The sequence below is a fragment of the Tamandua tetradactyla genome, chromosome 11 (genome assembly GCF_023851605.1).
Source record: "Tamandua tetradactyla isolate mTamTet1 chromosome 11, mTamTet1.pri, whole genome shotgun sequence".
In the NCBI taxonomy this organism is placed as follows: Eukaryota; Metazoa; Chordata; class Mammalia; order Pilosa; family Myrmecophagidae; genus Tamandua; species Tamandua tetradactyla.
This window is the reverse complement of record NC_135337.1, coordinates 39,955,700-39,982,393: the sequence shown is the minus strand read 5'-3', so window position 1 is coordinate 39,982,393 and position 26,694 is coordinate 39,955,700. Positions and strand designations below refer to the sequence as shown.

At 38.5% G+C, this 26,694-nt stretch overlaps 1 protein-coding gene across 6 annotated transcripts in view; it reads left to right on the top strand.

The window, feature by feature from the left end:
* The window catches only part of DNAI3 (dynein axonemal intermediate chain 3), an 88,526-nt gene that overhangs the window by 15,993 nt on the left and 45,839 nt on the right, over positions 1-26,694 (top strand). For 5 of the 6 annotated variants that reach the window (XM_077120423.1, XM_077120422.1, XM_077120420.1 and 2 more), the window contains exons 4-11: positions 8,664-8,845; positions 9,444-9,548; positions 11,399-11,548; positions 12,164-12,363; positions 18,443-18,559; positions 20,820-21,010; positions 24,286-24,410; positions 26,388-26,477. In XM_077120423.1, coding sequence (XP_076976538.1) covers positions 8,664-8,845; positions 9,444-9,548; positions 11,399-11,548; positions 12,164-12,363; positions 18,443-18,559; positions 20,820-21,010; positions 24,286-24,410; positions 26,388-26,477 — 1,160 coding nt within the window. The remainder of the gene's footprint in view (positions 1-8,663; positions 8,846-9,443; positions 9,549-11,398; positions 11,549-12,163; positions 12,364-18,442; positions 18,560-20,819; positions 21,011-24,285; positions 24,411-26,387; positions 26,478-26,694) is intronic. The other variant, XM_077120419.1, reaches the window with a different exon arrangement.

Below are 26,694 nucleotides of genomic sequence, written 5' to 3'. Positions count from 1 at the left end.
CTTCGAGGTCACTGGAAACATTAGGCCTCGCTCTGTTTAGTTTGGCCGTAGTGCTGGTGGGACAGGAAGGTACTAGACTGTAAGGGTTTTGTGCAGTCTTATTGGCTGCCAGTAGCCTGCAGCTATTTCTGATTCCCAACCCCAGCTACAAATAGTCTACTGACTTTCCTAACTTTTAGGTAAAGGAATTTTAGATCCTATTTTAAAGTTGCCTTGAAAATGTCCGTTTACTGTGAAAAGATCATTTTTGTACAAAATGCTAAGCTAGCAGAATTTGAAGAGTGTGTGTGTAGTAGAGACAGGTCATATGGAATACAATCTTTGTCACTGTCTTTCCGATTTCTTTGATGACAGAAGTTTTCTGGTTTTCCTGATGCCTCTGTTTAAAAGCAGGGGTGGGGTGGGGGAGACGCCTCCTTCTTGGCACTAGCCCAGTGTGAGTCTCACAGCTCCACCTAGTGGTAGAGCCTAGTGCAAAAGTACAGAACTTTTATTATGCATTTGACACTATACAGAATTACTATCGACAGTAAAGTTTTGAAGGATTGATTAGTTGTATGCAATTCAACTCAACGGTTGCTTATTGAGCATCTCATATGTGCCAGGTGTTAAATACTGTTTTGAGGGAGATAAAATGAGAAGTTTGCTTCTAATTTATGAATGACTTGTAGTTCATATATTTGTTATGCCAACTGATTTGAATATATTTCCTCATATAATCAGTAATCAGTGTATGCATACAATCCTTTAAAAAAACAAGAAGAAATTGCTTCGGTAATTGTACCATAAAACCACAGGGGTAGTGTGAGCTTCTATGGGAAAATAAGCTGGAAATTCCAACTTGAGAGGCCATGCACTCTTCTCCCCTTGCTGGCCATCAACTGAGAGATGAGGGGAGGTGTCAGGACATCCAAGTATACAGGGGCTGCAGAGCAGAGGTAGTGTGCCCTGGGACCCTGGGAAAGCAGAGGAGGGAGAGGGGATTCTGGGGGCAGATGTGGAGCTGAGACTGAGGTGGTGGGAGCTGATGGTGATAAGAAGGATGAGAAAACGAGAAAACTTGAGAGAGGGGAGAGAAACAGGCAAAATGCTATGTTGTCCCCTATCACCCACTGTCCCAGTGCTTACCGCTGCTGAGGACTGTCCTGGGGTGGGGTGGAAGGGGACAGGAAGGACAGTGATGGAAGTCTCCTGTGCCCCTCTTCCCTCCTCTTCTTCTAAGGGTAAGGCAAAGACTGGTGAACCAGAGGGAAAAAGGGGAACTTCCCACTCCACCTTCTTATCTTCTTCCCTACTCCCAAGGGATTATTGGGAAGGAACTAATTAAAAGATGTGACAAGTCCAGTAAATTTAGTTTGACTATGAAAAGAAGGAGCCCAAAGAAACAGAGATGCCTATATAGGAACAAAGGAAGTTTCCTTTAAAATGGGAGACGGCTGAACAAGTCAAAGGTTGCGTGGCAACTGCATTCAAGTAGGAAAGTTTGAAAGGGGAGGAATAGTTGATGGGGCTAAAATCGCTGTGGAGGCTGGACAAGAGCACCGCAGAGCCCAGGCAGAGGGGAGGGGAGGGCGGGTCTCCTGATGGAATGAATATAAGAGCAGAAAGGCTGTGCCTTTGTGGAGCAGCTAGCGGACAGGGTGACAGGTAGGGGCAAGATTTTTGGGCCCTACAGACCCTATTCCCTCTGTAAAGGAAGCAAGGCTGCCTAGTGAAAGGAAGCGGCTGGCAAGGCATGAGGTTGGAGGTGTTTTAGGAAAGCAATTCTGATTTGAAAGAGCCTAAAAAGATGACCTTATATCTGGATCCATCATTTCACTTTTTAAATCTATTCTAATAGTTGAAATGTGATCAAATGTAGACACTTGATATTTATTTGCAGCATTTGTTTTTTAAAATAATTGGAAACAAATGAGAAAGAAATGTGCTTGCCAACGAAAGTGGCTTAAAAATTATGCTACAGAATTAAATTAATTTAAAATGATGTTTGAGATTATTTAATGACCTAGTAAAATACCTGTGACATGATGGTTAATGTTAAATGCAGGACTTAGAATTCCTTGTAAGGTACAATATATAGATTTGGTAGAGATAATAGAGCAAAACATTAATAGAAGTTCTCTATGCAAGATGGTATCATAAATCATTGTTAGTTTCTTCTTTTTACCCATTCCACAAATTTTTTTTTATTAATTAACGGAAAAAAAAGAAATTAACACAACATTTAGAAATCATACCATTCTACATATGCAATCAGTAATTCTTAACATCATCACATAGATGCATGATCATCGTTTCTTAGTACATTTGCATCGGTTTAGAGGAACTAGCAACACAACAGAAAAAGATATAGAATGTTAATATAGAGAAAAGAAATAAAAGTAATAATAATAGTAAAAAAAAAAAACAAAAAAACAAAAAAACCCTATAGCTCAGATGCAGCTTCATTCAGTGTTTTAACATGATTACTTTACACTTAGGTATTATTGTGCTGTCCATTTTTGAGTTGTTGTATCTAATCCTGTTGCACAGTCTGTATCCCTTCAGCTCCAATTACCCATTATCTTACCCTGTTTCTAACTCCTGCTGGACTCTGTTACCAATGACATATTCCAAGTTTATTCTCGAATGTCCGTTCACATCAGTGGGACCATACAGTATTTGTCCTTTAGTTTTTGGCTGGACTCACTCAGCATAATGTTCTCTAGGTCCATCCATGTTATTACATGCTTCATAAGTTTATCTTGTCTTAAAGCTGCATAATATTCCATCGTATGTATATACCACAGTTTCTTTAGCCATTCTTCTGTTGATGGACATTTTGGCTGTTTCCATCTCTTTGGAATTGTAAATAACGCTGCTATAAACATTGGTGTGCAAATGTCCGTTTGTGTCTTTGCCCTTAAGTCCTTTGAGTAGATACCTAGCAATGGTATTGCTGGGTCATATGGCAATTCTATATTCAGCTTTTTGAGGAACTGCCAAACTGCCTTCCACAGTGGTTGCACCATTTGACATTCCCACCAACAGTGGATAAGTGTGCCTCTTTCTCCGCATCCTCTCCAGCACTTGTCATTTTCTGTTTTGTTGATAATGGCCATTCTGGTGGGTGTGAGATGATATCTCATTGTGGTTTTGATTTGCATTTCTCTAATGGCCAGGGACATTGAGCATCTCTTCATGTGCCTCTTGGCCATCCGTATTTCCTCTTCTGAGAGGTGTCTGTTCAAGTCTTTTTCCCATTTTGTAATTGGGTTGGCTGTCTTTTTGTTGTTGAGTTGAACAATCTCTTTATAAATTCTGGATACTAGACCTTTATCTGATATGTCATTTCCAAATATTGATTCCCATTGTGTAGGCTGTCCTTCTACTTTCTTGATGAAGTTCTTTGATGCACAAAAGTGTTTAATTTTGAGGAGCTCCCATTTATTTATTTCCTTCTTCAGTGCTCTTGCTTTAGGTTTAAGGGCCATAAAACCGCCTCCGATTGTAAGAGTCATAAGATATCTCCCTACATTTTCCTCTAACTGTTTTATGGTCTTAGACCTAATGTTTAGATCTTTGATCCATTTTGAGTTAACTTTTGTATAAGGTGTGAGATACGGGTCTTCTTTCATTCTTTTGCATATGGATATCCAGTTCTCTAGGCACCATTTATTGAAGAGACTATTCTGTCCCAGGTGAGTTGGCTTGACTGCCTTATCAAAGATCAAATGTCCATAGATGAGAGGGTCTATTTCTGAGCACTCTATTCGATTCCATTGGTCGATATATCTATCTTTATGCCAATACCATGCTGTTTTGACCACTGTGGCTTCATAATATGCCTTAAAGTCCGGCATCGCTAGACCTCCAACTTCGTTTTTTTTCCTCAAGATGTTTTTAGCAATTCGGGGCAACCTGCCCTTCCAGATAAATTTGCTTATTGGTTTTTCTAATTCTGAAAAATAAGTTGTTGGGATTTTGATTGGTATTGCATTGAATCTGTAGATCAGTTTAGGTAGGATTGACATCTTAATTATATTTAGTCTTCCAATCCATGAACACGGTATGCCCTTCCATCTATTTAGGTCTTCTGTGATTTCTTTTAGCAGTTTTTTGTAGTTTTCTTTATATAGGTTTTTTGTCTTTTTAGTTAAATTTATTCCTAGGTATTTTATTCTTTTAGTTGCAATTGTAAATGGGATTCGTTTCTTGATTTCCCCCTCAGCTTGTTCATTACTAGTGTATAGAAATGCTACAGATTTTTGAATGTTGATCTTGTAACCTGCTACTTTGCTGTACTCATTTATTAGCTCTAGTAGTTTTGTTGTGGATTTTTCTGGGTTTTCGACGTATAGTATCATATCATCTGCAAACAGTGATAATTTACTTCTTCCTTTCCAATTTTGATGCCTTGTATTTCTTTTTCTTGTCTAATTGCACTGGCTAGAACCTCCAACACAATGTTGAATAATAGTGGTGATAGTGGACATCCTTGTCTTGTTCCTGATCTTAGGGGGAAAGTTTTCAATTTTTCCCCATTGAGGATGATATTAGCTGTGGGTTTTTCATATATTCCCTCTATCATTTTAAGGAAGTTCCCTTGTATTCCTATCCTTTGAAGTGTTTTCAACAGGAAAGGATGTTGAATCTTGTCAAATGCCTTCTCTGCATCAATTGAGATGATCATGTGATTTTTCTGCTTTGATTTGTTGATATGGTGTATTACATTAATTGATTTTCTTATGTTGAACCATCCTTGCATACCTGGGATGAATCCTACTTGGTCATGATGTATAATTCTTTTAATGTGTTGTTGGATACGATTTGCTAGAATTTTATTGAGGATTTTTGCATTTATATTCATTAGAGAGATTGGTCTGTAGTTTTCTTTTTTTGTAATATCTTTGCCTGGTTTTGGTATGAGGGTGATGTTGGCTTCATAGAATGAATTAGGTAGTTTTCCCTCCACTTTGATTATTTTGAAGAGTTTGAGGAGAGTTGGTACTAATTCTTTCTGGAATGTTTGATAAAATTCACATGTGAAGCCATCTGGTCCTGGATTTTTCTTTTTAGGGAGCTTTTGAATGACTAATTCAATCTCTTTACTTGTGATTGGTTTGTTGAGGTCATCTATTTCTTCTTGAGTCAAAGTTGGTTGTTCATGTCTTTCCGGGAACCCATCCATTTCATCTAAGTTGTTGTATTTATTAGCGTAAAGTTGTTTAAAGTATCCTGTTATTACCTCCTTTATTTCTGTGAGGTCAGTAGTTATGTCTCCTCTTCCATTTCTGATCTTATTTATTTGCATCCTCTCTCTTCTTCTTTTTGTCAATCTTGCTAAGGGCTCATCAATCTTATTGATTTTCTCATAGAACCAACTTCTGGTCTTATTAATTTTCTCTATTGTTTTCATGTTTTCAATTTCATTTATTTCTGCTCTAATCTTTGTTATTTCTTTCCTTTTGCTTGCTTTGGGATTGGTTTGCTGTTCTTTCTCCAGTTCTTCCAAGTGGACAGTTAATTCCTGCAATTTTGCCTTTTCTTCTTTTCTGATATAAGCATTTAGGGCAATAAATTTCCCTCTTAGCACTGCCTTTGCTGCGTCCCATAGGTTTTTATATGTTGTGTTTTCGTTTTCATTCGCCTTGAGGTATTTACTAATTTCTCTTGCAATTTCTTCTTTGACCCACTCGTTGTTTAAGAGTGTGTTGTTGAGCCTCCACGTATTTGTGAATTTTCTGGCACTCCGCCTATTATTGATTTCCAACTTCATTCCTTTATGATCCGAGAAAGTGTTGTGTATGATTTCAATCTTTTTAAATTTGTTAAGACTTGCTTTGTGACACAGCATATGGTCTATCCTTGAGAATGATCCATGAGCACCTGAGAAAAAGGTGTATCCTGCTATTGTGGGATGTAATGTCCTATAAATGTCTGTTAAGTCTAGCTCATTTATAGTAATATTCAGATTCTCTATTTCTTTATTGATCCTCTGTCTAGATGTTCTGTCCATTGATGAGAGTAGTGAATTGAAGTCTCCAACTATTATGGTATATGTGTCTATTTCCCTTTTCAGTGTTTGCAGTGTATTCCTCACGTATTTTGGGGCATTCTGGTTCGGTGCATAAATATTTATGATTGTTATGTCTTCTTGTTTAATTGTTCCTTTTATTAGTATATAGTGTCCTTCTTTGTCTCTTTTAACTGTTTTACATTTGAAGTCTAATTTGTTATATATTAGTATAGCCACTCCTGCTCTTTTCTGGCTGTTATTTGCATGAAATGTCTTTTCCCAACCTTTCACTTTCAACCTATGTTTATCTTTGGGTCTAAGATGTGTTTCCTGTAGACAGCATATGGAAGGATCCTGTTTTTTAATCCATTCTGCCAGTCTATGTCTTTTGATTGGGGAGTTCAGTCCATTAACATTTAGTGTTATTACTGTTTGGATACTATTTTCCTCTACCATTTTGTCTTTTGTATTATATATATCATACCTGACTTTCCTTCTTTCTACACTCTTCTCCATACCTCTCTCTTCTGTCTTTTCGTATCTGATTCTAGTGCTCCCTTTAGTATTTCTTGCAGAGCTGGTCTCTTGGTCACAAATTCTCTCAGTGACTTTTTGTCTGAGAATGTTTTAATTTCTCCCTCATTTTTGAAGGACAATTTTGCTGGATATAGGAGTCTTGGTTGGCAGTTTTTCTCTTTTAGTAATTTAAATATATCATCCCACTGTCTTCTAGCTTCCATGGTTTCTTCTGAGAAATCTACACATAGTCTTATTGGGTTTCCCTTGTATGTGATGGATTGTTTTTCTCTTGCTGCTTTCAAGATCCTCTCTTTCTCTTTGACCGCTGACATTCTAAGTAGTAAGTGTCTTGGAGAACACCTATTTGGGTCTAATCTCTTTGGGGTGCGCTGCACTTCTTGGATCTGTAATTTTAGGTCTTTCATAAGAGTTGGGAAATTTTCAGTGATAATTTCTTCCATTAGTTTTTCTCCTCCTTTTCCCTTCTCTTCTCCTTCTGGGACACCCACAACACGTATATTTGTGCGGTTCATATTGTCCTTGAGTTCCCTGATACCCTGTTCAAATTTTTCCATTCTTTTCCCGATAGTTTCTGTTTCTTTTTGGAATTCAGATGTTCCATCCTCCAAATCACTAATTCTATCTTCTGTCTCTTTAAATTTATCATTGTAGGTATCCATTGTTTTTTCCATCTTTTCTACTTTATCCTTCACTTCCATAAGCTCTGTGATTTGTTTTTTCAGTGTTTCTATTTCTTCTTTTTGTTCAGCCCATGTCTTCTTCATGTCCTCTCTCAATTTATTGATTTCGTTTTTGAAGAGGTTTTCCATTTCTGTTTGTATATTCAGCATTAGTTGTTTCAGCTCCTGTATCTCATTTGAACTATTGGTCTGTTCCTTTGACTGGGCCATATTTTCAATTTCCTGAGCGTGATCCGTTATCCTCTGCTGGCGTCTGGGCATTTACTCAGACTTCCCTGGGTGTTGGACCCAACAGGCTGAAAGATCCTTCTGTGAAATCTCTGGGTTCTGTCTTTCCTATCCTGCCCAGTAGGTGGCGCTCGTGGCACACGTTTGTCTGCGGGTTCCACCAGCAAAAGGTGCTGTGGGTCCTTTAACCTTGGAAAACTCTCGCCGTGGGGGAGGTTCGCCAGCCGAAGCGGCTTGGAAGAGTGCCAGCTGGCCCGGGGTCCGAACGCGGGGAGGGTCGCCAGCCGCTGCAGCCTGGGAGAGTGCCTGACCAAATTTCCTAGTCGGCCCGGGGCGCCAAGCGTGGCGGGAGGGCACCAGCCACTGCGGCCCAGGAGAGTGCACCGTTCCCAGCCTGACCGGGGAGTTACGTGTTTGGAAGGGACCCCCCCGGTCACCGTTCTCCGCGGTCTGGGGATTTCTGACCCAACTCTCTCAGTTGGTCCGGGAGGCCTCGCGTGGTGGGGGCGCCAGCCGCCGCGGCCCGAGGGGACCGCCTGCCCAATTCTGCCAGCTGGCCTGGGAAAGAGGAAGGGAAGGACTCTGGCCGCTTGCCGTCCTCCCCGGGAAAGCCCACACCCCTCGGTGATCTCACCGGAGCTGGTTCTCCCAGACAGTCAGCCGTTCCAGGATGGGGTACACCGTCCCTTTGATCTCAGTCATGGCTCTGGGAGCTGCTCTGTATTGTCTCCACTCCCCCAGTAGCTGTTCTGGATGAGGAAAGGTGAGGGTGGCAAGGCTGTCGAGGATAGTGGCGGAGGAGCTGGTGAAGGCGGCAGAGGGCACGGTGGTGGTTGGAGAGCCACCGGAGCAGGAGGAGAAAGGGAAGGATAAGATGGCGGATGGAGCGCCGGAGCAGGAGGGGAAAGAGAAGGGCAAGATGGCAGCGGGAGCGCCGCCGGCGGAGAAAGAGGGAGAGGAGGGCTGGCTGGCTGGCGGCGGGAGCACCGCCCACGGAGAAAGAGGGAGAGGAGGGCTGGCTGGCTGGCGGCAGGAGCACCGTCTGCGGAGAAAGAGCCCATTCCACAAATTTTTATAATGAATATATTTACCTTTAAAATAAGTACAATTTTACATTTTAATCAAGAGAATATTTAAAGCAAATAATAGCATGTTTCCTATTGTTATTATTTTAAGTGGTTATATTTAATGTCCAAATTTCCCTTTGTCATTACTAGGTCATCCAGAAATTTATCCTTTAGTATTAACTACCAAAACCCAGGAAATATTTAACTGTCGGATAGATGAAGATATCACTGATAAACTACCCTATAAGCTTATCAAAAAAGAAGACATAATTGAGGACTTGCTTAACAGAGCTGCAGTATCTGACTTCCACCCAGTCAAAAAAATTGTCCAGGTAAGCCCAATATTCATCTTTGTTTCTCAGTTCTACCTCAACAGGTTCCTGTTCTCTGTACATAATAACAAAAGTTGGAGAGACTGGTGAGTTCAAATCTGCCATTTGCATTACCCTGGGCAAATGATAGCTTATCTGTGTCTCCTTTGGTATCCTATTCGATGATCCTGTGAAAAGCAAAGTCCTATCCATGACTAGTCATCTTATCCCACACCCAGGAAAGCTCATCCTTGACCATTTTAACTAGATTAAGAGTCTACCTTCTCCCGCCCCATACTGATTTAATTAGCTAATTTTGGTTCTGTTTTGTCTCTAATGCTGTAGAGCACACCACTAAATAAAAGTAGTGCTTCTCTTTTCTCTTCATAAAGGAAATTGCATGGTAAATTTTCCTGGCCTATTGCGTTTTAAGAGATTTTTCTGAAGTAAATAAAATAAATTTTCAATTTGACAATCATTATCCATATATTAGCACAATGGTTATCTTCTATACCCTATGACTGACTTATTAGAGAAATATTAATTTCATATGTCAATGTTTGAATAAATAGAATGACCACTGAACATTAACTTTCTCTGTTGCGTAATATTCCTGAAGGAATATCCTGGAGATGAACTTCTGCTCGTTTATGATAAAGACTTCAAATTCGGACTTAACTTTTATCTCATTGGAACTGAAGAGGGCAAGGAAAACTATTTAAATGTAAGTGTACCCCAAATCCTTGCAATTTGTTGCCTGTCAGAAGGAAGTTGTATCCCCGAGGCAGCCCTATACATGGTTATGACTATTCTCATTCATTTCTGTTTCCCTGGGGCCCAGATCAAGTCATGATGTCTAGAGCAACTGTGCTTTAAATGTAGGATGAACTAAATCAAATACCTCAGGGTAGCAGATATTCCATTTATTTGTCTGTCACTGACCAATAAGAGAGGAAATCTAGAGCAACAGGCTGTTGGCCACTCCCTGACCAAGACCCCTGTTCTCCTCCTGTCTTCACTGTGGGTAAGTCATTGAAACTCTCATATGTAAAATGGTGGCACAAATAACGTCCATTTCCAGGGCAGTCTGAGGATTATCTGGGTTAATACAGGTAAAGCTCTTTGCATAGTGCCTGGAACAAAGCTAGGTGCTCCATAAATATTTACCATGATTATTTAAAAGCAAAGTTTAAAATGACAGATTGGTCGCTGGGCAGTTGAAAGAGCAGGAGGTGTCAGAGATGAGCAGAAAACAAAGGAATAGCATTTTCCAGGGAAAAATAATAAGTTCACCATTGGGATGTTGCATTCAAGGTGGTCATAAAAGGTAAGGAATTGATGAGACTTACCTTCTGATCTCTCATCCTTGTTGGGAGGCGAGTAGCCACATATGAAAGATTTGTTCAGATTGTTTGAGGCAGATAGAGAGGTTTGCCTGGCCATCCATAAGCAATAAAAAGAAAGGAAAATAAAACATTTAACAATATTTAAAAGTTTTTAAAAAATAATCTTGTACTTAGCCTTAAAATTTACAGTCTTATTTTTATGGCTGCTTTTCTGCATATGTTTAATTTTGTATTACCAGGAAATATTTCAAATATATAGAAAAGTCAGAAAGTAGTATAACAAGTAGCCACACAATCACCATCCAGAATTAACAAATGCTAATATTTTATACTTACTTCGAAACCTTTTATAAAAAGGAAATAAACTATTATTGATAGTGTTCCAGTTCCTCTTGCATCCCCAATTCATAATCTTCATTCATCCCTATAGGGAACCATTATTCTAAAGCTGTTAAATATTCTTCCTGTCCACGGTTTTATACTTTTACCCTATAAGTATGCTCCACAAATAAAGTGTATTATTGTTTTGTTCATTTAAAATTCACATAAAATAGTATCATTTTGTACAAATCATTTTGCTACTTGTGTTTTTCACTGAATTATAAAATTTTAAGATCTTTTCATGTTGCTTTATTTAGATACCACATACATATAGATCAAGTCTGTTCATTGTAATTACTTTACAGGATTTTATTGCCTGTTTAGGCCACAATTGATCAATCCATTCCCCTATTTATACTCATTTTGATTGTCCATTTTTTTGCTATTACAAAGTAGCAGTGAACATCCATATATATGTGTGATCTTTTTGTGGACATGTTGGCCTAAAAATATTCACTCAAAATTTAATGAATAGCATAGCTATTTGTATTTATGGTCCTTTTCTCAAACAGCATTACATTAATTTAGAGGAATAGTTTTATATTTGATCAATAAGTTTTAACATTCTACATATAAGTAAAGATGTGCAGTAAATGCTTTTTGCTTATCACATATCTTTTCCTTATTTTCCTCTTCCATTTTTTTCGTCTTTCCTTATATCTCTCTCCTTTTTTTTTTCTTCATGCTTCTCTTTTTTGTTTAATTTCCATCTTGTAATTCAAAAGCATGAGCTGATAAGGAAAAAAAAATAAGGAACTACTTAATGCATTTATTTAAAAGTTAAGTTTATTACAAAAAGTGTGCATGTCTGGCCATATACATTGGAATGCTATTTATTTTACTCCAGCCTCCAGAAGTACCAGAAGAACAAGAAGAATATAAAGAATATATCCCTGAAGACATATATATTTATAAACCACCTGTCCCTAAACCGTGGATTTCTCTGGGCAGTGAAAAAGAAATTGAGGAAGAATCAGTTAAGGAATCTGCAAAGCAGGTCAGAGGCTTAAATATGATCTCTGGCCCTTACTTCCCTGTGATTGAGCAGCAGTTATTCCTGAGGATTCCAGAAGGTTGAATTGCGTGTTTGTGTTGGGGATACGGTTCTTTTTGAGGGAAGAATAACCATTGTCTTAGGTGGGGCTCCAGAGGCTGTCCCTGAAAGGAGGATTTGTGTGTGAATGACTTATTGTGAAAAAGTCCTGCAAGAGGATAGGAGAGCAAAATGCAGAAGGCTCTGCGAGGGTGCAGTGTCACACAAAAGTCTGGCAGAAGGAAGGCTTCTGCCTGAACCCATGGGGAACTCGGGATTGTAAATTATATCTCAGACTTGTCCAAATGGAAGTTATCAGTCCAGGCTTACATGTCCCTCATGACAGCCTGTCAAGAAGTAAACTGACAGTCGCTTCCCATAGCCCTCAAGGTGCCCTCCAAAGAGGAGCAGCGGCAGGCGCTGGCCATTGGAATCAAAAGCACATGGAGTTTCAGGAGTGCATAGAAAATGTACAAATGGATCCAAGAGTCTCTGGGCAGAGCACCTACATTGTATACCACGCATCCATTTTTCTCCAGAGATTTGATTTCGTCATCTTTACTGCTTATTATGTTGCAGATTACATATAGGATTTCTCGAAAACGAAGTGAATTTGGTTCACCAATTAAGTTCAGTGACCAAAATGCTTCCAGTGTAAAAGATGGCTATATTGAATGTACAACCTACCCAGATAAAAATTTTATCATTAAGCAGCTTGAGAAAGATGTTGGCATGCAAGTAGTCCCTCAAATGAAGGACACAAGTACTCAGACAAAATGGTAAGTATGTGGTGGGTTTGTGTATTTTTAAAGCAAATTACAGTAAAATCTAGCAACTTCTATGAATATTTTAAGAGATCTTTTATAATAAATAAAAACAGATTGACAACGATAGCACAGATCTTCACAGAGTCATTCAGTTCGAAAGATAAACTCTCTGAAATCTGTTCAACAATCTCCTTAAAAGTCTTAATAAGAAAATGAGAGCTAAGTGTCTTAGACTGTAAAGATAATGAAGTGGGAAAATGAGTTCTATTATTAATTATAGTGTGGCTTTCAGAGAAGGGGTCCCGGTCATCTCACTTGGAATATTAAAATTGAAATTGTCTCCTAATTAATTTTCTTTCCCACCGGAGTATGTGTTCTCTTCTACTATCTAGGTGATCATTCTTTTTCTTTTTTAATATTCTTTTTTCTTTTTTTTATTGTATAATATAACATATATGCAAAGCAAAGAAAGAAAACAATAATTTTCAAAGCACTCTTCAAAAAGTAATTACAGGACAGATCCCAGAGCTACCATTCCATCATCTCAGATTTTTCCTTTTGGCTGCTCCAGAACACTGGAGGCTAGAAGGAATATATAGATAAATATATATTTAATCATCACAACAGACTTTTTTCTTTTTTGTGAAAAATAACATATATACAAAAAAGCAATAAATTTCAAAGCACATCGCAACAATTAGTTTTAGAACAGATTTCAGAGATTGGTATGAGTTACATTCCGCAATTTTAGGTTTTTACTTCTAACTGCTCTAAGATACTAGAAACTAAAAGAAATATCAATATAATGATTCAGCAGTCAAACTCATTTGTTAAATCCAACCTTCTATGTATAACTCCACCATCACCTTTGTTTGATCTTTCTCTCACACTTTATTTGGGCCATGGCCATTCCAAATTTTCATGTTGGAAGAGGCTGTCAATAATATGGGATAGAGGAATGTAACTAGTCGGTGTTCTGGAGAGGCTGGCCTCTCTGCATTTCAGGACTTATCTGATCCAGGGACCCATCTGCAGGTTATAGGTTTCCAGAAAGTTACCCTAGTGCATGGAACCTTTGTAGAATCTTATATAATGCTCGAGGTGTTCTTTAGGATTGGCAAAGATGGTTTTGGTTAGGGTTTGGCAAGTTATAGTATGTCTAACTGAAGCTTGCCTAAGAGTGACCTCCAGAGTAGCATCTCGACTCTATTTGAACTCTCTCGGCCACTGATACCTTATTTGTTACGCTTGTTTTCCCCCTTTTATTCAAGATGGCATTGTTGGTCCCATGGTGCCAAGGCCAGACTCATCTTTGCAAGTCATCTTCCACGTAGACAATCGTTCTTATACATGACATCAGTTTCATTGTGTAAACCTCTTAATAAGCTCCCTATAACTTACAGAAATATACCCAGACCCCTTAGGATGGTATGCCAGGTCCTCCCTCTTCCTTGATAAAGCACCATCCACCTTTCTGTCCTCATCCCGGACAGACCCTCTAATTGCCAGCTGTATAAGCTGCTTCCAGTTTTTGCCATATTTTTACTTGGCATGAAATGCCCTTCACTGCCTTGCCACCTTGGAAACCACTATTCACCCTTTAAGGTGCAGGTCAGTGCCCACTCCTCTGGGAAGAGTTCCTAGAAATACTAGGTAAAGTTGATCACTCCTTCCCCTGGGTCCCCAATACTTACTTAGAGGTATCCTTATTATAGGACTCATGAACCATATAGTACTTATCAGTTTATACTCTCTTGGCCCTAAACCCAGAGCATCTTGAGTGTATAAAGCAAGCTATTGTCTTGCTATCCATCAGAATTTATTCAATGAATGAATTGATGTGAAATGGATTGTTGAGGGAATATTCAGTGGGCTTGAACTAGATTTTGAATGCTGTATAATATTTAGGTAAACCATGTAATTTTAGGATTTTAAAAAATTGTTTTATTTTTAAATAATTTTAGATTTACAGAAAATAACCATGAATTTTGAACATGATTCAGAGACACAGAGAAAGGGAAAATGCCCAAGATGGGGGAATAAAGCAACCTAAACAATTCAAGGAGATGGGGAGAGCAAAGTTTGTGTGGGACTGTGAAGAAACTGGCCTGGTAAATTGAAGGGAGTAGCTGAAGATAGGCAGAGAAGTGGGTTCTCTGTGGTAGGCAGTAGAAAGCTTTGAGAAGTTTTAAATCAAGGGAGAAGCAGTATGAAAGATTATTAAAATCAGATGAGCCAGGCAGTATGGACTGGAGAGCAGAGAAGAGAAGAGAGAGCCTGGAATTGAGGAGACTGGCCAGGTAGGAGCCTATTGTAATTGAACCAGATGAAGTGTTTAAAGTCAGGTGGTGAAGGTAAACAAAGTAAACAGGTGGAAAAGAAATATATGTACATGCAAATTGCTATAACTCCTATCATTAAAACAAAAAATGGAACTCTGTAGATCCCTCAAGCTCTTGTCTAATCTCTCTCTGCTTTCCTTTGTTAAAAAAATAAAAAAACCTCATGGTAGTTGTCCATATCTCTAGCTCCACTTTCTCTTCTGCAGCTTTCTTGAGACCACTCCAGACTGCCTCCACAAGATCACCAAAGTTCTCCAGTGGTCCTGTTGCTAATCCGATGGTCAATCTTCAGGACTTCTCTTCCTTGATTTCTCAGCATTAACTGACATGGTGGATTATTTCTCCTTCTTGAAACACTTTCTTCACTCAGTGTACGGGCAACAGTCATTGTACCCCTCCTAACTCAATGGCAGCTTCTTCTCAGACTCTTTTACACTAATTTATTCATCTGTTTACTTAGGTGTCTCAAATTTAACATGCCCCAAAACAAACTTCCAAACCTGAAACTTCCTGAATCTTCTCTTTCTCAGTAAACAACAGTGACATTCTTCTAATTAATCAGACTGAAACCTTAGATTTTGTTAGATCTATCTTCAAAATATGTCCACTACTATCACTTTGGACCAAACCATCATCACCTCTTGCCTGGATTATTATAATGCCTCCTATCTGGGCTTCCTGTATCTATCCTTTCCTTCCTACATTCTGTTCTCCATGAAGTCAGATCATGTCACCTATCAAAACCCTCCTGTGGTCTCCCATACAGAAGGAGCCTACAGGCCTTTATATGGTCTGTGTTCCCCTTCCCCCTCTGTTCTCATTGCCTGCAACTCCTCTTGCTATCTATTCCAGCCACACTAACCTCCTTGTTCCTTGAACTCACCAACCACACTCATACCTCCTGGGTTTGTACCTACAGATCTTTACATAGAATGAACTTCCTTCAGATACCTGCATGAGTCATTCCCTCTTTCATTCAGATCTCTGCTCACACAAGGCCTTCCCTGACACTCCTATATAACAGCAACAAGCTCTATCACCCTCTACTCCTTTTCCCTGTCCCTGTTTTTCCTTGTGGCACCGTTGGCACTCAATATATATCTGTCATTGTCTTTCTTCTCTCATCCTCCCCCCTTAGAATTTAATCTCCATGACACAGGGACTTTATCTATTTCATTTACTGCTATATCCTCAACACCAAGGAAAGTTCCTGACACATATTTTTTAAATGGAGGGGAAAAAGAAAGAGAGGAAGGAATGGAAGAGGGGAGGGAGCAAGTTAAGGAAAAGCATTCAGAATGTTGGCTAACTCAAGATCAGTGTTAACATAAGGACTGTGAAATACTCAGTGAGAGAAGCTGTGCCCAGGAGTCAGGGGTTACGGTCCGATATGCAACACAAGCATGCGATGAGCCAGGAACCACAGATGTGCATGTTACAAGTCAGGGCACATGTGTATAGATACCAGGATCAGGTGAAAAAAAGGTATCAGACACTAGGGAGGCAGATAGGCAGTGAGGCCAGAATCAGAGGCGCTGAAGAAAAAGGCAAGGGGATTGGTTGTCAAGTCCTGGCAGAGAACTAAGACAGAGATTCATAAAAAGCAAGAGGTGAGGGAAAGACAGGGAGAAGAGAGGAAGTATGGTACAGTAGTACCAAAGAAACTTGGATTTGGCGACAAATTCCTAATTCAAGCCAGTCGGAGACTTTGTCCATGATCTTCTCAGGATAGAGACCAGTCCCAAGGACAAGTGGCCCAGGGCAGCCTCCGCAGGCAGACTCAGCAATGGGGAGAACACTTCCAATAACAGGGACCTAGCCACAGCACTTTGGATACTCTAGGCCCTCAAGGAATGTTGGCTGAAAATAAGGACAATAGCTGTTTCTATATAGAGAAAGTAAATGGATTGGAAATGAGGCCATGACCACACACACAAAAAATATGAATCTAAAAGAACTCAAAGGGTTCAAACCTTGGTGACTGGGAGAATGCTGGTACCACTTACAGGAAACTGGGAGGGGCAGCTGCACTGAGGTGGGGAAGTTGGGATTTATGATTGTGACAGATGAAGTCAAGAAAAATCAACAATGAGACTCAAAGAGTAATAACAGTGAAAGCAAGAGTGTGTGATGGTGCGTGGTGTAATGTCTCACCGCCCACCAGGCACTGTTCTCAGCACTTTGCGTGTCAGCACCAGTTCTGTTAATCCTCACAGTGGCCCTCTGGGTCTGAGGTGGGCACCCCCTCTCCCCCATTTTACAGAGAAGGAAACTGAGGCCAAATGAAAGGAGTTAAAAATTGAAGGCTGAATATTTGGAACTTAATTTGAAATTAAAGCAGTAATGAATAGGAGTGCTGAGAAAACACCACATTTTAAAAATAAGTGACTTTTAATCATGTTACTACTTTGCCACTGTATAATCTCTTACTTAATCCTTCCTGGAGGGTAATAATGTGGGGTAGGAATTAAAAGGAGAAGCAAAAATTTATGTGCAAGTCTCTCTGGTTCCAATATCAATATTTTTTCTATTTTACCACTCTGCTTTCTGCTACGGATGCAAATCTATCAGAGAAAAAAGAATGAAATGTTCCATTGAATATGAGCAAAACTCTTTTTGCCCTTCTGATGACTCTCCATGTAATGTATTTTGTCTCTCACAGAGATCTTTTACTGACATTTGTTCCACAAACACAGATTAAATACTACCTAATATTTTAGTGACCACTTAACCTGTGCCAGACACTGTTTTAAGAGCTTTGCACATATTGACACATTCAATCCTTATAATTAGCCTGTGTGCAAAGTAATTTAAGAATTCCATTTAGAAACAAGAAAATAGGCACCGAGAGGTTAAATAATTACCTCAGGGTCTCATAGCTAATAAGTGACAGAAGCAGGTTTTAAAACTTAACAACCTGAGTCTAGAATCCACACTCTTAAAGACAACTATGCCATATGACCTTTCCACAGCCCCACACTCCAAGATCTAGGAGCTCCTCGAGTCTAGTGGGTGAGACTAACAAAGAAGCCAAGAGGCACAATGCAGCGCAATATGTTCAAAGGTACAGGTGGGGCAGGATCCTGAGGACACACAGACTATTTCTAGAGATGGTGCTGCCATCACTGCTGAAATGTTAACTCTGCTTTGCTTTGTATATTAAGGACAGAGTTTCTCAACCTTGGCACTATTGACATTTTTGCTGGGTCATTCTCTGTTGGGGGTAAGGGGTACAGACCTATTCACTTGAGGTGTTTAACAGGATCTCCAGGTTCTACCCACTGGATACCCCTAGGACTACCTCCTGCAGGATGACAACCCAAAATATCTCCAGACGGCGACAGATGTGCCCTAGAGGGCAAAATCACCTCTATTAAAAACCACAGCTTTAGGGAAATTAAGGGAAAGTGATGAAACAAATATGGCAAACTGTTAATAATTGGTGAACCTCTGGGTAAAGAGTATATGGAGTTCTTTGCACCATTTTTACCACTTTTCTCTAAGATTAAAATTATTTCAAAATTAAAAATTAAAAAAATAAGAGCTTGTTAATGAAGTTGCAGGGAAAAACACCTGGACTTTGAATGACAATCAACATCAATTGTCTAGAATAAAGAAAGATACATACTCAACATATAAAATAATATCCTAATAGCATTGTCATAGAGATAAACCTTTGATATGTCGTGGCATGCATTTACTTTTCTTTGATCTAATTTTTGATATTCAATTTTCTTTTACTATATTAGGGCATATCCCAAAAATGCTGCTACACAATATCATCCAAGAGAATTCTCAGAAGAGGAAAAAGAGGCACAAGGAAAATCCAAAAATTTGACTGAGTTTCTTAACAATGTGTCTGTAAGGTAAAAACTGTATAGCAAATTTTTTAAATAAAACATAAAATGTGTATTTTTACTTGTAATGACAGGTCTTAATTCATTCCATATATGGTACCTAAATAGTAAATGTGAAGATTATCTGATACGCATGAGCATATGACACATTTCTACAGATTCTCTGTCAGACTTTCCTTTCTATTGCTAAGCGGTATCCTAGACCTCTTCAGCTAGGAAGGGCCACACCAAACTCAATATGAACCTCGTTTCCCAGTACCTGCCCATGTGGAAAAAAAATTAATAGAAGCCTGGTTCTATTTTGGAAGAGAGACCTTTTAGAAATTAATTCTAAAGATCTTTTTCATAGGATTTTATCCAAAACAAATCTTAAGGAACCATTATTTGCAAAATCAGAAAATGATATAAAAGGAAAGAGAGGAATGTCACATGGATTTGCAAAGCAACTAAGAAATTTTCGTGTTGAGGTTTCAAAAATTGATTCTCGTGGGTTTTAACTCAGACCATGGTTTCACCAGCCTCCAGTGCACGTGGTAGAGTTGAGGGAATCAAGAAACAGAAAGCCAGAGAAATGGTCTGTCTTCATTTCTCCCTTGTGAACTATTTCTGGTTAAGAAGGAAGAATCAGGAGACCAAAGTAAAGACCTTATCTTTAACTTCTTTCCTGAGAATTCCTTTTCCATTTTGGCTGAAACATAAAAGAAATGCATTTACCTGAAACTGGGCTTAAATTTTGAAGCTTCAGGGTTGTGAATACACATTACACAGGGCTTTTCAAATATGATGTGCATGTGAGCCACCTGGAGAGCTTGTTAGAAGGCAGGTCCTTAGTATGTCTGGAGGTGGGGGCGGTCCAAGACTCAGGATTTCTATCAAGCTCCCAGGTCAGGCTGATGCAGTTGGTCAATGGACTGTGCTTTAAGTAGCAAAGTTTTTGGATATGCTTCTATTTTGAAAGATGGAGTACAAAGAAGAATTCAACCAAAACAGTATTCAACTAAACAGTGAGTGATCACTGTTAATCATTAATGACAGAGGTATCCTTTAATTACTTTTGTTCTTAGGATTAGCTACTGTTATTTAGTGTTTATATATATAATTGTCTAAATAACTTGTTTTTCTAATTTTAAGAAATTTACAATTGGGGACCACTTTTTAAGCTACTACAGCTATAAAAATTTAAAAAAGATATTTGAATTTAGGTCATTAGGGTAAAACCTTGGTGCCATTCTAGCAACGCCTAAGAGGCCTTGATAGTGAGCTGAGTTTTCACCCAAACACGTAACATAAAGGGACAATAAACATTAAAGTAACTATCTTAAGACAGAAGCCCATTAAACCAGGGAGGATCCCTAGACTATTAAGAGTTGAGGCTAGCACTCAGATCACATCTTAAAGACGCAATATTAGCATTTTTAGCTGGGTAATTCTTCATTTTAGGAACTTTCTCATGCACTGCAGGAGTTTTAGCAATAGAATTACATACAGTAGCGACTTCTGGGCATTGAGTCTATCAAAACCAACCCTTCCACACCACACATTTCTAAAATCCAAATCTACCCTTTTTGAGAAGCTCTTATTTGTTGTTTTGAAATATGTACATAACTATAAGCATGTGTATATATATATATAACTTTCAGATAGATATTTATCAGTAGATAGAGAGATTTGAGCTACACTTAATTTAGTTTAAGTAATCATTTAGAATGGAATATGTCAAAGAAAATTGCCTTTTGTGTTAAGTTGGATTTTCCAGGAAGTGAATGAGGAGACAAGATTAGAAGTAGAGGTTTACTGAGGATTGTACTGTGCAAAAAAAAAAAAGAGGAAGAAGCGGGAATGGGCAGGTAGTGCTTCAGACAAACTCTTAGACAACCCAGCAGGGAGATGCAGAGCGGAGTTGGTCAGCTGCAGGAATCCTGCACAGGGCAGAAGCTGGTCAGTCCTGGTATCCCACCCAGAAATGGTGTCGGCTGGAAAGCAGAAGCAGATGATGAGGGTGCTAGAGGCTGTCAGCTGTTGACACTCCCTGCATCTGAACAGCAAGTTCTTTGTCAAAGAAGTTCTAAGTCGTGAGTCAATCACCACCATTACTTTTTTTTCTATTAAGTCAGTTATTCCAAATGAGGTTAATCATTAATTACCAAATATAACTGAGAATAATTTTTCTTTCAGTATAAATGAAATAGGAGGAACTATTGACATAGTCATACCATTGAATACTAAAAATGAGCATCTTAACTTTTTTTTTTTTTTTTTTACAAAATAGTGTTGAAATAGCCCTGCAGCAAAATGAAATCACGAATGCATTTATCGATGACTGGAAATATCTGGCTGAAGAAGAAGGCACCTTTGGGGACAAAACTGACACCCACCTGAAAGAGTATCAGTCTTTCACTGACCTTCACAATCTCATGGAGAAAACCATTACCTGTGTGGCTTGGCATCCAACTATCTATGGTGAGACTGAAATGACTGGGGTTCCCGTTTGTGATGGCATTGAAACAGTCTGCTGTTTTTATATGTAAAATTAATCTCAAGCTCCATTTCAATAAGACAGCTTCCAATGGTTGAGTGTCAGTCACCTACAAGCACCTCCCAGTGTCTTCTTTCAGTCACGTGTCCTCCCAGCACAAGCCTCCCTGTGGAACAGCCTTATGATCTTATTTTGCAATGGAAGACTGAAGTTCAGGACAGGGAAGTGCTGGTTCAGGTCACACAGTTGGTGCAGGGCAGAAGCTGGACTCATCGCAGATCTGTTGGACTGCTAAGGATAAATTTATTCCTTCTAACACTCTATCTCTCTGATTACTGGATCACATAGGAAACACACCTCCTTTAAGAGCTTAGGAAATATTGAGACTGGATAAGCAAGAAATTGCTTGGGAAACTATATATATTTTAATACCTGTGCATTAAAATCCCAAGTCTATGCTCTGTTTAAACGTATGAAAGATTTGTGTTTTGTTTTTTGGCTTTGTGTGTGTATGTGTAAGAAAAGGTTCAGGGTAGGGAGAGAGAAAAAAAGGAAGATCCTTCTCTCTTCAGTGGTCCAACCTTCGCACATTTCTTGGCTGTGGTGCCCTGTTGATGTGAATGCCCAGTTAGAGCAAAGACATCGGTTTCTTTGACACCAGGCCTTCACTCCATGCAGAAATAGTCTCCCTCCATGCTCTTGCTGATTTTGTATCTTATTTATTAAAGTTTTTATTTTTACCATTCCATTGAAGTGTAATTTATAATTGACATACAGGAAACTGCATATATTAAAAGTGTACAATTTGATAAAGTTTTGACATGTGTACACACCCATGAAACTGTCATCACCACAATCAAGATAATGAACATATCCATCATACCCAAAAGTTCTCTCTATCTCCTTGTACTTGGTCCCTCCCCTCCCCAGGACCCAAAGTAACCACATATCTACTCTCTGTCTCTATCATTAGTTTGCATTTTCCTGTTAAAGAGATCATACTGTATGTACTTTTATTTTTCCATCTAGCCTCTTTTGCTTGGAATAATTATTTTGATATTGCTTCATGTTGTTTCAACAGCTCATTCCTTTTTATTGCTGAGTAATATTTCACTGTAAATCAATTCACCTATTTTTGAGCATTTAGGTTGTTTTCAATTTCAAGCTGTTATAAATAAAGCACCTATGAACATTTGCATACAAATATTTGCATGGGTATGTACTGTATTAGTCAGAGTTTTCTAGAGAAAAAGAACAACAGAATATATGGGTGGTTATATTATAAAGAAATTTATTTTAAGGAATTGACTCCTACAATTGCAGAGGCTGGTAAGTTCGAATTCCTTTGGACAGACTGGGAATTCTAACAAAAGTGATGTTGAAGTTTTGAGTCTGAATTTCTTAAGAAAGCAGCAGGCTGCAAATTCAGAGAGGGGTAGAGGTATAGTCTTGAGACAGAATTCCTTTTTCTTCTGGAAACCATAGTTCTAGGTCTTAAGGTCTTCAACTGATTGGATGAGGCCCATCTGCATTATTGAGGGTAAACGTCTTTACTTAATGTCGACTGATTGTAGATATTAAAAACAGTCTACAAATATACCTTTACAGCAACATCTAAGCCATTTTTTTCACCAAACAACTGGACACCATAACCTAGGCAACCTGACATGTAAAATTAGCCATCACAGTTCACCCCTTGTCAATTTGGATTGGTACACATCTCCTTAAACCGTACTTAACCTCCAAATAAAGACAATAACAAAGTCATACTTCCAATCCTACGAAGTTGACACATAAATTTAACTATCACATATGCCTTCATAACTCCTTGGTAAATACATGTGAGTAGAATGGTTGGGTCATATGGTAGGTATGCGTAGGATGACCAACTATCTGTTTACCTGGCTTGGAGTGGATGTTCAGGACTGAAAAGGTTCCAAAATTTTAGGTTTTAAAATTGGAAAAGTCCTGGGCAAACTAGGAAGAGTTGACTACCCCAGCTGTATAATTAACATTTCTAAAGAAACAGCCAAGCTGTCTTCTAAAGTGGTTGCACGATTTTGCATTCCCACTGGCATCTCTGAGAGTTCCACTTGTTGCACATGCTCCCCAATACCAAGTGTGGTCAGACATTTTAATTTTATCCCCTCTAATAGTTATGTAGTAGCATATTCTCATGGTTTTGATTTGCATGTCTCTAATGAATAATAAGATCATCTCTTTTCAAAGAAAGTTCTCAGAACAAGCTTACAGTAGACATAACACATCATGTGCACAAAAATAGCTCTTCTTTTCCTGAGCTTTTAGATGCAGAAGGAAAGACTTGCTGCTAATGTAGTTAATAATAAGACGTCCCCCTACTGCTATGCAACATTAGTTCAGGAAATGTGGACCACTAAGAACAACTTTATTTTACTTTAAACAGTATATTCTGGGGGGAAAAGGTAAATGAGGGAAAGCAGGGGTTCAACAAATACTAGTTGAACTGCAACTATTATGGGTCTCTGGCAAAAATGACAAACAAATGATACTCTGTGTTGTTGATAATTTATGCATCTACCTAAGGGTTTGCATAAAAATGGAGGTAATAATTGGAATATTGTGAGAATTAAATGCCATGATTATAAAGCACTTAGCACATCATAAGCACTCAATCAATGTTAGAGATCCCTTTTATCATCATTATTATTGTTGACCAGGCCCACTGCCTCTTTTTCCTGTATGACACTGTTGCTCTGGTTATCAAACTGACAATATTACACATCTGTTTTGTACTTGAATAAGCAAAGTGACACCTTGCTGATCCAGCTAAGTCAGTACTATCCAAAAGAAATAAATGTGAGTCACATACGCATTTTTAAATTTTCTAGTAGCCATGCTAAAAATGTAAAAGGAAACATATGAAATTAATTTTTATAATGTATTTTTATTTAACCCAACATATCCAAAATCATCTAATATGTAATCAGTATAAAAATTACTAATGTGATCATTTACGTTCTTACTAAATCTTTGCAATTCAGTGTGTATTTTAAACTTACAGCAGTTCAGACCAGCCATGTTGTAAGTGCTAAATAAACACGTGGTTAGACCATACTGGACAGTGCAGCTGTAGGAAAACTTTTGGTCTCCTATGGATGTTTTTACTCGAATTTCATCAAAATGTAAATGAATAGTGACTATGCAGGAAAGTAGAAGCTAAATTTACTTCTCAGTGTACAATTACTATGGACTTTAATTTCTAATTTTTCCATTTCAGGGCTAATAGCCGTGTCGGTGGCGGTGAGACTCTGCTTTGAAGACAGAGTCCACTTTTCTGGCAAGTTATTGCTGCAACCATCGCTGATTCTTTTCTGGAGTTTCTCCGATCCCATACATCCGCAGGTATTTAGGGAGAATCATCCAGAGAGTCTAATATTTTCAAATACTTCTTTCACATAGATCTTTAACAGTTTTAATTGCAAAATAGCTTATAATCAATTAATATCATAAATTCCCATCAATTTAGGCTTTCTTCAATTCCGAATTTGTCGTCATTCAACTTGAGCAAAACTGAAATTTACACCTAGTTTATTGAAAAGGTTTATGGAACAAATCAGCACATTAAAAAGAAAAAAAGATGGTCATAGGAATGTTTAATCTATTTTAAAAAGTACGCTCTTCTGTGGGTTTTGTTGAAGTGCTGACTGTTCAAATGCAAACTAATTTTAGTTTTTCGTGAATTTCCTCCCTTCCAAGGATCACCAGCAAGGGTGGAGGCAGTGGGTGAAGGTGATTGCCTGGGTACACCACGGGAGTCAGGGGCGGGGGCAGCTGACAGGCATCCCCTTAGCTCTCTTGTAGCCAGAAGGTCCGCTTGCCGAGAGAATCTAGAAATTTGTGATATTGTGCGAAATCTCCTAATTATTACATAGCTCAACTAAAACCAAATCAAAACACACACAAAAGACACTCAAACCCAGGCAAAACAATTAGCATTAGCATTCCAAATGAAATAAGGCTGAAGGTTGGGTTTGCTTGGCAGGGTTCCAGTTTCCATATCTGCTTAACAGGAGTTTTTCATAGGGGAGAGTGTGCTTTATATTGTTAGATCAAATTATTCAATGTCCTTAAATATAATATTTTGTATCTATAGAGTATTAGGAATACTTTTCCCTAATAAATTCCTAGCTCACCTTCTTTCTTCTTCTTTAATTCATGTGAATTAAAGCGGTCTTACTCTAACAGATCCCAGATATTTTAACTATTTTAGACCCAGATCTCAAAATGAAAGATCCCTAGCTCTTTCTTTTTGGCTTATTTACCAGAAAAATGGTGGCATTCCCTCAGTGTTGTTGTTTTTCTTTTTAACTTTCTACCCTGTAGAACTACCCTTTGCACTATGCCAGCTGTGCAAGTTTGTCTAATTTTCAGGCAACTAGGAAAAAGAAAGAGATACGTCTTTCCTTTATTTTGAAAAATAGCTTTGAAAAAACAAGCAGATAATTCCTTAAACAAATAATGCAATGTTTTCTTTTGGTTTTTTTTTTGTCTGTTATAATCAAAAGCATAGGACAATATTAAAAAAGATTTATTTTATTTTCAGAAGTGCAACATTCTATAGAATCCATAGAGTACAAAATAAGCCAAGGTAATTCACCGTAATTCCAGTTTGAAACCTTTAGTTAGACATGGCAAACCAGCGGCCTATGGGGCCTTTTTCTGTTCTTCTTTTTTTTTTTTTTGCCATTCTTCTTGGGCCACACGTTGTTTAAAGAGGAGCAATAAGCAGCCAGATGCTTTGCTTGGTGGAACACAGCAGCATAGGTGCTAACTATTGTTTCTGTAGTTATTTATTCCTACCTTTGTAATCCCTACAGGCACTTGAATATTTTCCCTCTCTCGGGCAACTGTATTATGTTAACATTTTAAATAGGATTACTGGCAATAATTCCATCTTCTCTCATTCAGTGGTTTTTTAGTGCCCATTATATGCCACCCTAGGGATACAGCAGAGAACAAAACAGACCAGAATCCCTATCCTCACAGAGCTTACATTCTACCCCTTTAAGATAAATTAATTTAATAATTTTTTGTAACATCCCCTGACAATGATATGCCCTTTGCTTCCAACGGAGGGTGGGAAGACGGGACCTGGTTCCCCATTGAGACATAATGCTATGCTCTGATACACATGGCCAACATCCACAGTAAAATTCAACTGAAGCAGCTTCAAATCCAGAGGAAGAATCCTGCAAATGGGGTCTGTATGCATGTTTCTGATCATTAGCTAGTAAAGTTAGAATTTTGACTGCCTTAATATTTTAGCCATGAACTCAATGTTTTTTTTACTCTTTCTTGAATTTGCACATTTTGCTTTAGTTAATGCTGGAGAGCCCAGATGACATCTTCTGCTTCAAGTTCTGTCCAACCGACCCTAATATCATTGCTGGAGGCTGTATAAATGGGCAGGTACTTAAGGATTTTTTTTTTTAGCTATTTATTAATTTAGTTAATAGTCCCTGATAAGGTTTGATTGGTAGTCTTTTGAACTTAAGAATTCAGTTCACCAGAAGGAAGGAGTGCTGACTATGTGCCTTTCCATACCAGGAACTAGGGTATAATGATGTGTTAAACATGATATTGGTGCATGTTAGGGATAGACGTGTCACCCTAAAAGATATGTTCA